Source organism: Narcine bancroftii, chromosome 1, assembly GCF_036971445.1.
Source record: "Narcine bancroftii isolate sNarBan1 chromosome 1, sNarBan1.hap1, whole genome shotgun sequence".
Lineage (NCBI taxonomy): Eukaryota > Metazoa > Chordata > Chondrichthyes > Torpediniformes > Narcinidae > Narcine > Narcine bancroftii.
Window position 1 is genome coordinate 28314707 of NC_091469.1, and position 12476 is coordinate 28327182.

At 38.7% G+C, this 12476-nt stretch overlaps 1 protein-coding gene across 1 annotated transcript in view; it reads right to left on the reverse strand.

The window, feature by feature from the left end:
- Positions 1 to 12476, reverse strand: part of LOC138756661 (protein shortage in chiasmata 1 ortholog) — a 241433-nt gene that overhangs the window by 149072 nt on the left and 79885 nt on the right. The window contains exons 14-16 of the mRNA XM_069923047.1: positions 8596 to 8904; positions 7207 to 7326; positions 5666 to 5842 (exon numbers count right to left, since the gene is read on the reverse strand). Coding sequence (XP_069779148.1) covers positions 5666 to 5842; positions 7207 to 7326; positions 8596 to 8904 — 606 coding nt within the window. The remainder of the gene's footprint in view (positions 1 to 5665; positions 5843 to 7206; positions 7327 to 8595; positions 8905 to 12476) is intronic.

Genomic DNA, 12476 nt, shown 5'->3' on the forward strand with positions numbered 1-12476 from the left:
TGCAATTAATTTGTTGAACGTACATACTTCAGGACTCAAGAAAGGCTTCAATTACACCCTCATCCTTTTGGCTAGTTATGACCACAGGAAAAAGTCTTGACTTAAGTCATTCTCAAGATCCTTAGTATCTTAAGTACATGATCTTAAAGTCAAAACCAGACATTTGTCACTCTATTATGTGAGGATTAAAATAAGAGGAGCTTGTGATGACTCCTGGTCTATATTCACTGGAGTTCAGAAAGATGAAGGGGTATCTTATTGAAACCTACTGAGTGTTGAAAGGGCTAGATAAAGTGGACATGGAGAAAAAGTTTCCAGTAGTGGAGGAGTCAGAAGGCACAGCCTCAGAATAAAAGAATGTCCCTTTAGAACAGAGATGGAGAAGTTTCTTGAGCCAGTGAGTGTTGAATTTGTGGAATTTGTTGTCAGTCACATGAGAAGGCTAAGACATAAGTCAGATGTTGATCGGTTCTTAATTAGTAATTGTGCCACGTTATGGAGTGAAGGCAGGAGAATGGGGTTCAGAGAAAAAAAATACATCAGTAATTATTCAAATGCAGAGCAGACTCAATTAGTGGAATGGTCTAATTTTCCTCCTACATCATATGGTCTTATGGAAGCCTACGAGAGGATGGGAGTTACACTCTTCCAATCTATCCTTGCTATGTCACAAAGCCCTCTCACAATAAAGGTTCACAATGGGACCCTGACAAACCAAAACAACTTCCAATGTCTCGGGAACCATATCTCACAAAATATGGACATTGTTGATGAAATTCACAAGTTATTTCAATATGCCATCTCACCTTCTGTCAATTGAGGGAAAGTCTATTTGAAGGTTAGTATCTCAGACCTGACACAAAGTACATGGACTAGTTGGTTAACAGAAAGCAACAACAGTAGAAATAACAAGCTGTTTCCAGATTGGCAAGCAGTGTGAAGCAGTGAACACACGTATTGGTGCTTTGACCCCAATCAGTGATTAGGCTGAGGGTACCAAATCCATTGATGATGACAAAAGGAAAAAAAAGGCAAGCTGGAGTTAAACAAAGAAATTTGCAGATGCTTGGGTTTATTGTGCCTGAAGAAAAAGGTGAGAGGTTTGGTTAGGGGTGGGTGGGGGGGAGGGGAGTAAAAGGTGGAAGAGGAGAAGAGGGAGGAAGGGAAAGGGGAGGAGCATAGGCTAACAGGCAAAAGTTAATAGGTGGATACAGGTGGACTCTCATTGATCCCATGCAGTTCATTTGCTAATTGTTTATATTCCAGTTTATTTTATTTGTAACATTGCAATGTGCACCAAAGTCCACTTTCTTTACAGTTCATCTTGTACATGATATAATGTGCATTATTAAGATTTCAGATACATGACATCACATACAACTAAGATTCACTTTTCCCAAGGGGTGGCAGAATTATCACTAATTGGTACAGCAAAATATATACTGTACATCTAAAAGTATATCTGTTCTAAAATAGCAGTATTATAATACCAATAAACATAGAACTCCACAGAGTTCAACTTGGTCATGCGACTTGTCTGGAACCTGGTGGGAATGTGGATTGTAGAGGGTCATGTGACCTCTCCGCTTGGAACTTAGTCATGTCGCATCACCTGGCAATCGACAGTTGAACTCTGCCCACCATTAGTCCACACCTGCCCATTGGCCCCTTTAATCAACTAGTGATTACCTGGGCCACATCAGCTTACTGTGCTATAAAGTCCACCATATGCAGTAGCTCTTTGCTCTTCGGTCTTGAGATGAACCCTGCTCTACTCCAGGTCACAAATGATGGAGGAGTCATTGGTAAGTTACCATGTACAGTAGCTCTTTTTTGCTCTTCGGTCCTGAGACAAACCCTGATCCACTCTAGAGCTGAAAGAGTTCAATGAGGCCACCCTGCTGGTGAGTCACAGAGACATGCAAGTTCTCTGCAAAGAACTTTGCAGTGGGAAACCCCCTAAGGGTGGAGTTTCCAATGCACTGCCCACTCCGATCCAGACCAGCCTCTCCTCTACTACTGGAACCACCAGAGGTGACCCCTGACTAATCTATCATGTTACCAGACCAACCAACTTACCTGACGCTAGTGAGTTTTTCCATGACTACTAATATGCACACAGCACCACCACACCAGATTGTGGCACCTGCATCACTGCTTTGGAACATGCAGCTGAGGGCCTTCCACCTACACCTACTTGTATGGACTCTAATCAAAATGTTTCAGAAATGACGGTGTACTTCTACTCTCACCAATTAACCACCTAATTTCCAATAAATTGGACGGCATGGTTGGTGTAGCGGTTAGCGCAACGCTTTTACAGTGCCAGAGACTGGGGTTTAAATCACATGCTGTGAGGAGTTTTTACGTTCTCCCCGTGTCTGTGTGGGCTTTCCATGGGGCCTCCGGTTTCCTCCCACTGTTCAAAACATTCCCTGGTTGTAGGTTATTTGGGTGTAATTGGGCGGCATTTACTCTTGGGCTGAAATGGCCTGTTACCATGCTGTATGTCTACATTTTTTTTAAAATCCTTGCTGGGATGAGTGCTTTGGGAACTGGTTTCTTTTCCCCTCCATACAATTTGGCATATAAAGAGTCTTGACTCTCCCACGGAACACACCTTGGCAAAATGGTGCACCTAGTTCAGTCACCACCAGTCCAAGCAATCAGTGGGAATGCAAGCAGGAAAGGTATCCTGGCATAAGCCCAGCAACGGGGGGGGGCTCCAATGAGAATCACCGGTAAACCCTGGATTCACGCCTGCTGTGCTGATGCCTGGCTTCCCCCGGGATGGCAGGGCAGCAGCCATCTTAGATGTGTATCTCCAAACAATGGAGCTGTACCCGGATGAATGGCCACTGTGGTGGAAATGCTGGCCAAAGAAAGAGCTGTGGTACTTTGAATTAAGGGAAATCTGGATGACCTTTCACTACCTGCTCGCAGATCAAGGTGGTACCAGTGCTATTGTCAGTGAGATGTGCTGCACTTGTATCCCGGGCAAGTCAGTGAGACCACATATGAGATTCAATGAACGATGAAAAAAAACCAAATAAATAGGGGGCCAGTTCCCACAACAAGGTACTCCATAGGGAAAACAATGACCCTTTCTGTCTGTGGCGAGTTGGTAGACCATTGGAATTTTCTGAATCAATGTTTTCACCCTTATGTTGTGCCTATCCTTTTACTCTCCAGGAACTTTACCTTTTCTAACAATGCATTAATTTATTTTTCTATTTATATTTTTACTTGCTTTTTAGTTATTGGTGAGTAATGTGACTTCCGAAAGGTGGAAAGTAGTGTAGATTGTGGAGGGTCATGTGACCTCTCTGTCTGGAACCTAGTGGAAACGTAGATTCTGGAGGGTCATGTAGTCTCTCCGACTGGAACTTAGTCAGAGTTGCAACACCTGCCAATCAAGGTTGGACTCTTCCCACCCACTGGTGTAGACTTGACCATTGGCTCCTTTATCACCTAGTGTTTATCTGGTCCGGATGCTTCAGCTTACTGTACTACAATGTCTACCACATGCAGTAGCTCTTCTTCTTTGTTCTTCTGTCCTGACACAAACCTTGTTCCACTCTAGATCACAAACTGTGGACAATGCTGGAGGAGTTGTTGGTAAGGGGTGCACTGCACAGGGATCGGGGTTGTTTAATAGCATTGAAGCCGTACCCATATTAGACAAGGAATGGCAGGTTGGTTGTTATAAATCTGTACACAATTGCTAGTGTCGGTAGTGTTAAGTCCAATGTGACTGGGTTGTTTTGTGTTTGTAGGAGTGTAAGCAGTTGCTAGTATCGATGGTTTTATTCCGAATGTGACTGATTATACTATAATTGTATGATTGAGAGTACTAGCGTGTGTTATCCCTGTTGTGATCCCCACTTGTCTTTTAATAAAGATCCTTCTTGTGTTCAGCCTGTGTACAGAGTCGTTGCTCTTTGAACTCATTGAACCTTTCCTTTCCGTCACAACATTTGGCTACACGGATTTATTGGAAAGAACATAAAACAAGGAGGCCGGTAAAATAAGTCTATGAACAAAGCACAAGCCAGAAAAAAAAATTCATACTTTAGAAAATGAAAATCAGGAGTTACAAGAAAAATTAATTAATGTTTTTCATTATGCTAATGAATTGATGAAGTTTATTTCATTTGTCAGTAGATGGGCTCTGCTTTGAAATGCAGCAATTTAGAATATCATTATTACACAGCAGAATATACAAACTTGAGTTACAATTACCCACCTTGAAGCAACCTATGAAAAATTACATTTGAACTGAGTCATCTAATTTCTAAACCTATCGCTAAGGTTGGTTTAATGTTCACATAATATCATAGCATACAGATCAATGAACATTTTTAGCATTAGTAGGACATAAAAATTAAGCATGAGATAGAAATGTCTTTGTGCTTTTTGTTGTTTTAATCACACTGTGAGGTCACGACAACCAATTTAAAATAGAATACAGGATGGAGATCGAGGACCTGGTTGGGTGGTGCCAGAACAACAATCTTGCTCTCCACATCACCAAGACCAAAGAGCTGATTGCTGATTTTAGGAGGAGAGGCCGAGGGACCATGCACCTGTCTGCATTGATGGAAAAGAGGTGGAGATGGTCAGACACTTCAACTTCCAAAAACCTTTCCTGAAACTAGCACATCGAGATAACCCTGAAGAAGGGCACACCAACACCTCTACTTCCTAAGGAGTCTGAGGATATTTGTCATGCCATTGGGTACTCTATCAAATTGATGCACTATGGAAAGTGTAATGGTTGGTTACATCATGGCCCGGTTTGGGAATCTAACTGCCTGGGAAGGTAGAAAGCTGTAGAAACACAGCTAGGTCCATCTCAGTCTCTGATCTCCCATCCATTGCAGACATCTATATGAATCATTGTCTCAGGAAGGCAAGGTAACCAACATAATAAAGGATGGAACCATGAAAGTCTGCAGATGCAATGATTGAAGTAAAAACACAATGCTGGATAAACTCATCAGGTAAAACAGTATACTTTATGTAGCAAAGATAACATAACCAACATTTCAGGCTTGAGCCCTTTATCAAGGAATGAGTAAAATGAAGGCAGATACCTGAATAAAATGGTGAACTGAGGAGCACAGGCAAGAGTTAATAGGTGGATAAGAGAGGGACAAGAAAATACAGGGGAGGGGGTATAGCTCTGTGAATGAAGAGGGAATAAGTGGAGAGATGGAAGAAAGGAGACAGAGGGATAGGGTAGAGAGGAAGAATGGAGAATGGTCTAGCAGAAACAGAAGAATTTCATAGAGTTTGAGAGAAGCAGGGATTACAGATGGGGAGCAGTGTTTCAAGAAATGAATGCCATTTAATTAAAAAAATAACAACTATATGTGATGGTTTGAATAATTGCTATATTTTGAAGCTAAATTCATATGTACTTGCTAAAATGAGATTTTTTAAAAAAAAAACATGTCCATTTGCTCGAATAGTTGAATCCAAATAGTAGTCCTGTATTGTATTAAATAACACATTATTCAGGATGTGCAATTGGGAATAGAGTTTTATACAGTATAAAAAATGTTTAAAGCAACCTATTTGTTTTCCATATTTGAGATTTGCAATATTTCTAAACGTGTTAATGAGTTAATTTTTCTTATGTGAGCAAAGGTTTAAGACTGACCTTGTTTAACACTGTTACTCACTACTTTCTCCTGGTGCTTTAGGAAAAATCGAGTATGATCAAAAGCAAGAGTAGTAAATGTCCCAGTCACAGCTACAGACAGAGCAGAACCTTTCAGGTCTTTCAACACAGGCAGTGCTGCAGCCTCTAATAGATAGTACGCTTGACACTGGCTGGCTGAAAACAGAAGAAAAATGTTTCTAGTTGACAAAATGATAAAATTCTGGAAATACTGAGCAGGCCAATCAAAATCTGTGGTGACAAAAACAATGTTCAACTCAATGATCTATCATCAGAACATGGAAGAGTTATAAATAAAACAAATTTTGGTTGCAGAGAGTGGAATGTAAGTATGGTGGGAATAAAAGGGATGGTCTATGATAGGCTGCAGAGCAGTAAAGAATGAATGACAGAAGAGGTTATGGAAGGCACTTAAAATTGTGTGATAAAGTTGTCTCAAGATGTGTAACTAAGATGATGAGTGAAATTTGAGAAGAGAAAAAAAAACTGAATACTGAAAATGTCACACAAGAAACTGGAATGAGCTTCAATGATAAGTCCTGAAGATATATGATGAGCTGTTGGTGCTTGGACTTCTGTTGAACTTTGTTTGAATACTGTAGACAGACATCACAGTGGAAGTGGGATGGAGAAATGAAGTGTCAGGGAACTAGAAGCCCAAAATTATTCTCATAGCTTGAATGGGGATGTCCTACAAAACAATTATCCAATCTGGATTTGGTTATTCCAATGTGGAGGAGATTGTATTGTAAGTTTTGAATGCTATTAATGTACCATCAATAATCACAAAAGGCTGAAGTTGTGAAACTATCAGGCTCTTATTAACTAAAGCTGGAACAACCATCAACCTCATTGACTGATCAAAGCAGAGAAAGGGGGAGCATGCAAGGGGCTATGGTTATAATTGGTCTTGGGAGGCGTGTCTATCCGGTACCAGCTAATCATGGCATAATTGATTTACCACAGCTCTGCATTGAGTTGGAAGAAGTACAGATAATTGCTGCTTCACTTGGAAAAGGTATTTGGGTCCCTTCACTTCTCTCCTTTTTTGGAAAAAAAAGTTCTTTGCTTACTATTTCCAATTCTGATGAGAGGTCATCAACTGGAAATGTTCATACTCCACATATATCATCTGCCACAATTTTATATTTTAATTTTAGCTTTCCAGCATCTGCAATATTTTACTTTGATGTATGGAAATTACTGTCCATAAATTTGGATACTGGCTTTTGTGGTTTGGTCTTGAATGAATTTATTATAGTCAACCACAGGTATTATAAACTTTCTGCAAATTTCAAAGGAAGATGGTTGAGACAGAGAATCAAGTAACTTAAGTTACAAAACCTTATTTTTGCAGTGCTGTTCTCATTTAGTTCCAAATTATTCTATATCATGGTGATAAAAAAAAGCGTAGTTCTATTCTCTGTGAACCAATTTTTAATGTTAATAGTAAGCAAAAGCAAGCACTTTCACACCAACGATAACCATTTCTACATTAAAATGTCAAAGAATTTGAATACCTGATGCTGGAACTTCTATCAAAATGCTGCTTAAATCTTGCTGTCTACTTTCCTGGACTGAATCGATCTTTGGTATCATTGAATCGCTGTTCACTTCAATGTTGTGAACACTTTCATCAACTGAAATAGAATACCAAGTCTCTCAGCTGCTGACAATTCAGAAAGTTAATCACAGAAACCTTTCCAATAAATAAAAACGTGAAATGCAAAAAAAAAGTTAAACACTGGTAAATAATTTTTATTACAAATTCTAAGCTTCAATGGTGTGGACAAATTCAGAGCTAATGTCTCAGATTAGACAAGATAACATGGGGTCGGTTGGGGGGGGCGGGGACGGGACAGACATTAACACTTCACATTCAAAGTTACAAACTGCTACCACCTTCTTAGTGATGAACTCCACAGTGAGGTTTTTTTAGATGCTCCACTAGGTTCCATTAACATAAAGGTCTTCTGCTATTCTGAGGCCCACTCCTGAGAAAAATCTATAAATAACCTTCCTCTGAAACAGAGGTTGGCTGTGCTACCCCAATATTGCAAAGCTTGGGCGCATATCCTATCTTCAGCATTGAACTCAAAATGCATTAGCTCTCTTGTAGGAACTCAAATGGATTGATGGAGGTACAAGCTCTCTTGTTGGACCTAAATTGGGTCGAGAGTTTATTGTTGGACCTAAACTGGGTCGAGAGTTTACATTAATGAAACAAGAATTCTTGCTTTTTTAGGTACATTGTAGAGTTACTAATCCACAAAACCCTGCTGCACAATGTGGAAACCATCCCACTGCCACTGGTGGAGGGTAAAATGTATGATATCCTGTTTATGATGAAACAGAATTTAAAAGATTTCCATAATGTTAAAAAAAAGGCCAATATATCCACTATTTTTGAATGGATAACACTGGGTCTATTGCATTCAAGTTAAACCTTTGATGACCTGTAACCAGTGGGGCTGCTGAGCAAAAGTGAAAATGCCCCTCATTCATTGCTTCTCAGCTGAGCCAAAGTATGATGCTGATATAATTAACTGTAAGGTGTCAGATTAACCATGAAATAATGTTCCATGAAGATTGAGGATAAGGAATGTACACATGAGTTTTTGGGCTGCCTAAAAGGCAGAGCTGAATTCCATTAATGGTCAATCACAAACTAACTACATATTGAACAATGCATTTATAAATATTGAAATAAATTTGATGGAGAAATAAGGATGAAATCTAACATCACTTGTTCTGGGAACTGAACACTTTCTTGTTTGGCTTCTAGGACATCCTAAATTTCCTGCAGTTTCTTAAAAGAGAACTTAAAACAAAGAGCTATAACAAAAAATAAAAGATGTAATAATTAGCCAAATTTTTAAAGTGGAGTTCATGAAGGTGTTGGAACTTACTGGCAGTGGTCTGATTTTCAATGTCATTATTTGTCTTACAAGGATCTGGAGCCTTCTTGGACCGTAGCATTATAAAGTTGCTGAGAGGATCATAGTATTCCTGGTATGTTTCTGTCATGGGTCCACACTTATCTTCAGAACTAATGGAGCTTATCGTTGAAATGGTTGTTATATTTTGTGACTGTAAAGGTAATACTTCATTTCCAATATTTATGTCTTGGTATGTATGAGAGTACATCTCTTCATCTTCAGGATATGTTTTAATGGTAACATTATTCCCATTAAGTAAGGCTGGGCTTTCAGAACATTCTGTACAACAAAGTGAGATATAAACATTATTACTGGAGCTTTTAAATTGTTCATCTTAACAGTTATGGTATAAATTTGTATTCATAAGTGGCCAAAACTTTTATACAATGTAGAAATGTCATGCATGAAATGTCTTAAAGAGTCATTTGAGGTTACATTAAGATTACAAGTTCAGCATCAAGTGCAATGTGGGTTTGTTCCCTCACAAATCCTGAAATTGTGCTTAAAACTTAATCCTACTCCCCACAATGGTTGGCGTAGCAGTTTGTGTAGCAATCCAGATTTGAATCTAATATTGCCTGCGGAGTTTGTATGTTCTTCCCATGACTTATGTGGGTTTTCTCTTGGTGCTTTAGTTTCCTCCCACCATCCAAATCATATGGGGTTGATAGGTTAACTAGGCAGCATGGGTTTCAATGGCTGGAATCAGCTTCTATCGTGCTTTATCGTTCAAATTTAAAATTTGAAAAAATATGTAATTACATAATTATTGAAGTGGAAATGCTCTTGCAGTAGTATCAAAACCCAACTAACATTTAAAATAGGATTGTATCATTTTTGTTCAAGATTAAGATAAATTAATGTACAATTCAACCACTTTACTGGATCAAAGTACACATCAGTACATGAAGTGGCTTTCTATCCTGACATTCTAAAACCTTTACAACATTTATAAGGCACAGGTCATGAGTTCTCCATTACCACTGAGCAGAAACTCAAATAGACCAGTTCCCTGTGCTACAAAAGCAGATCACAGGCTGGATATGTTGCAGCATGTGACTTACATCCTGAGATAATAAAACCTTTCCACTATCTACAAGGCAAGTCTGGAGTTCCCCACTAGCGTTAGTGAGAGCAGCTCTAAATACACACAAGAGACTCAATCAGAAAATACCTTTTCAAGTCACAGATGTTTGTACAACATCACTTTTTCTCAATCCTGGAACTCCCTAACTAACATCACCTGATTTTAAGGAGTAAAACACAAAAGATTACAGACACCGCAGCCTAAGTAAAATCACAATGTTGGAGAAACTCAGCAAATCAAACAGTGTCCTTTTGTGGTGATACACCACTGGCCTACTGCAGGGGACAACCTCTGTACCTGCAGGAGTGTAAGGGGACAGGACAACACCTAGCCGGCTGTCAATCACCCTCTGGGATATGAGCCTGCGCCGCCGGCCTCCTGAGGCCTCACTCAGAGTTGCTGCAGCCATAGCCAGCCTGGCTCTGTGGAAGTCTTTGTGGATTAAAGCCTGTTGTACAGTCTTTATCTTTGTGTGTGTCTGATTCTGGCTAACAGTGTACCACACCTTTATAACACCAAAGATAAAGCTATGTAACCAACATTGCGGGCTTGAGCTCTTCATCAAGGTTTGGAAAAGAGCTCAAGCCCGAAACATCCTCTTTCTTTTTGTTCAGATACCTGCTGACATTTTTCCACACCTTGATGAAGGGTTCAACCCCAAAATGTTGCACCTTTGCTCTGTCCGCATCAGTGACAGAGACCTCCCGGTGGCCAACCATTTCATTTCTGCATATCACCCCCATACTGCGTATCTGTCCATGGCCTCATGTACTATCCCACCAAGACCACCTATAAATTGGAGAAACACCACCTGATTTTCCTTCTTGGCATTCTTCAGTCAGATGGCATTAACATCGACCTCTGGTTTCTGCTACTTGCCTCCTTTCTCTCTCCCTTCCCTTCCTCTCTATTCACCTAGCCACCCCTTCTCCCCCTGCTTGCTACTGTGCTTTTCCTCCTTTTTCCACCTATTACGTCCTGCCTTTGGGACCATGCTCCTTCCCCCCTTGCTTTTTTGTTCGGAGGCCTACCAACATTTTTCAATACCTTGAAGGGCTCAAACCTGAAACATTAGTTATGTATCTTTATCTTTGCTACACAAAGGGGACTGTTTGGCCTGCTGAGTTTCTCCAGCATTGTGTTTTTACATCACCTGATTTTACTCATCCATCTAGTGCTGAAATTTTCATCTTTACTTTCATTATCTTTAGACTTCTAGTCCCCCTCTTGTCACTTTTTATAAAGTTGAGGGGTATGTGAAGAAGGATGGTGGGAGCAGCAGCTTAATAATAAATGTAGCCTTTCCTGCAAGGCCCATTCTATAAAATGAATGTAAATAACATGAAGACTAAAAATTTATAATAAATTGAATTATTCACCTTTACTTAAAAAAATTGGAGAAGATTTGAATAAGTGGATGGTGTTGCCAATAACATCATTGGACAGGTTAACTGTGTTAAAATGAATACATTTCCTAGAGTACAGTGTATTTTTCAAACATTACCAATATTGTTACCACAAAGGTGTTCCAAGAATTAAATAAATATATAAGAAAGTTTCTTTGGAAGGGTAAGATGTTGAGGGTTTCTTTAGATAATTTAACATGGAAATTTGTGATAAGAGGCCTACAGCTTCCAAATTTAAAAAAAATATATTACAAGGTGGCTCAAATGAGGTTTCTTGCTTCATTTTTTAAGAGAGAGAGAAGTTGGCATCAATTAAAATAGAAATTGATAACATAGGAGAGAGAATACCAGAAGATTTTGTATATAATTGGGAACTGAAAGTAATATCTGGTGAGAGGGAAACCCCTTTGTTGAAACATTTGATTAATATTTGGAATAAGATAAACACTGAAAGTGGAATGAGGGGGTTGTGTTATATAAAATCCCTCTGATTCAAAATTGACATATTCCATTTACAATGTTATTATCAACTAAGAGCATATTTAAGATTTAAATTGGGTCCAAAAATGTCTTTACTGAAATGTAGTGATGTGGAGATGGTGATTTATAATAGACATATAAAGAAATTTACTTCAGCCATATACATTTTATTGCAAGCAGGGGATTCATAGGTCCAGACAGATGGGAAGCGGATTTAAATATTAATATTGATTAACAAAGTTGGTTGGAATTATGTTGAGATAGTATGACAAATACAATAACTGTTAAATATAGAATAGTTCAATATAATTTTTGACATCAATTATATCTTAAGCTGTAGAAATTGAATAAATTGAAGTCAGATTTATCAGATTAATGTTTTAGATGTGGCCAGGAGATAGGTACTTTTTTTTTACATTCTACTTAGTCCGGCCCTAAAGTGAGATCCTTTTAGATAAATTTAGGAACTTTTTTTAGAACAAGTTATAGGAATTTCATTTCCACAAAATCCAATGTTGTTTTTATTAAGTAATACTGTAGGGATAAGACTGAAATTAACTATCTATCAAAAAAAATACTAAAGATTGCATTAGTAGTAGCAAGAAAGTGTATAGCAATAATGTGGAAATCGGACTCTCATCTAGGAATGGAGCAATGGAATGCAGAAATACATAGTTGCATTCTCCTTGAGAAGATTACTTATAATAAGAAACAAATTTTGAAAATTTGACGGCCATATTTACAAACTGTGAGAATTAATTTATAGATATTTTCCTTAAACTTTGAGAACCTCATTAACCTCCTTGAAAGAATTTTTTAAAATGTAAATGTTAGAACCTTTGGTGGGTGTTGTCTTCTTGGTAATCAGGTACGTTTCC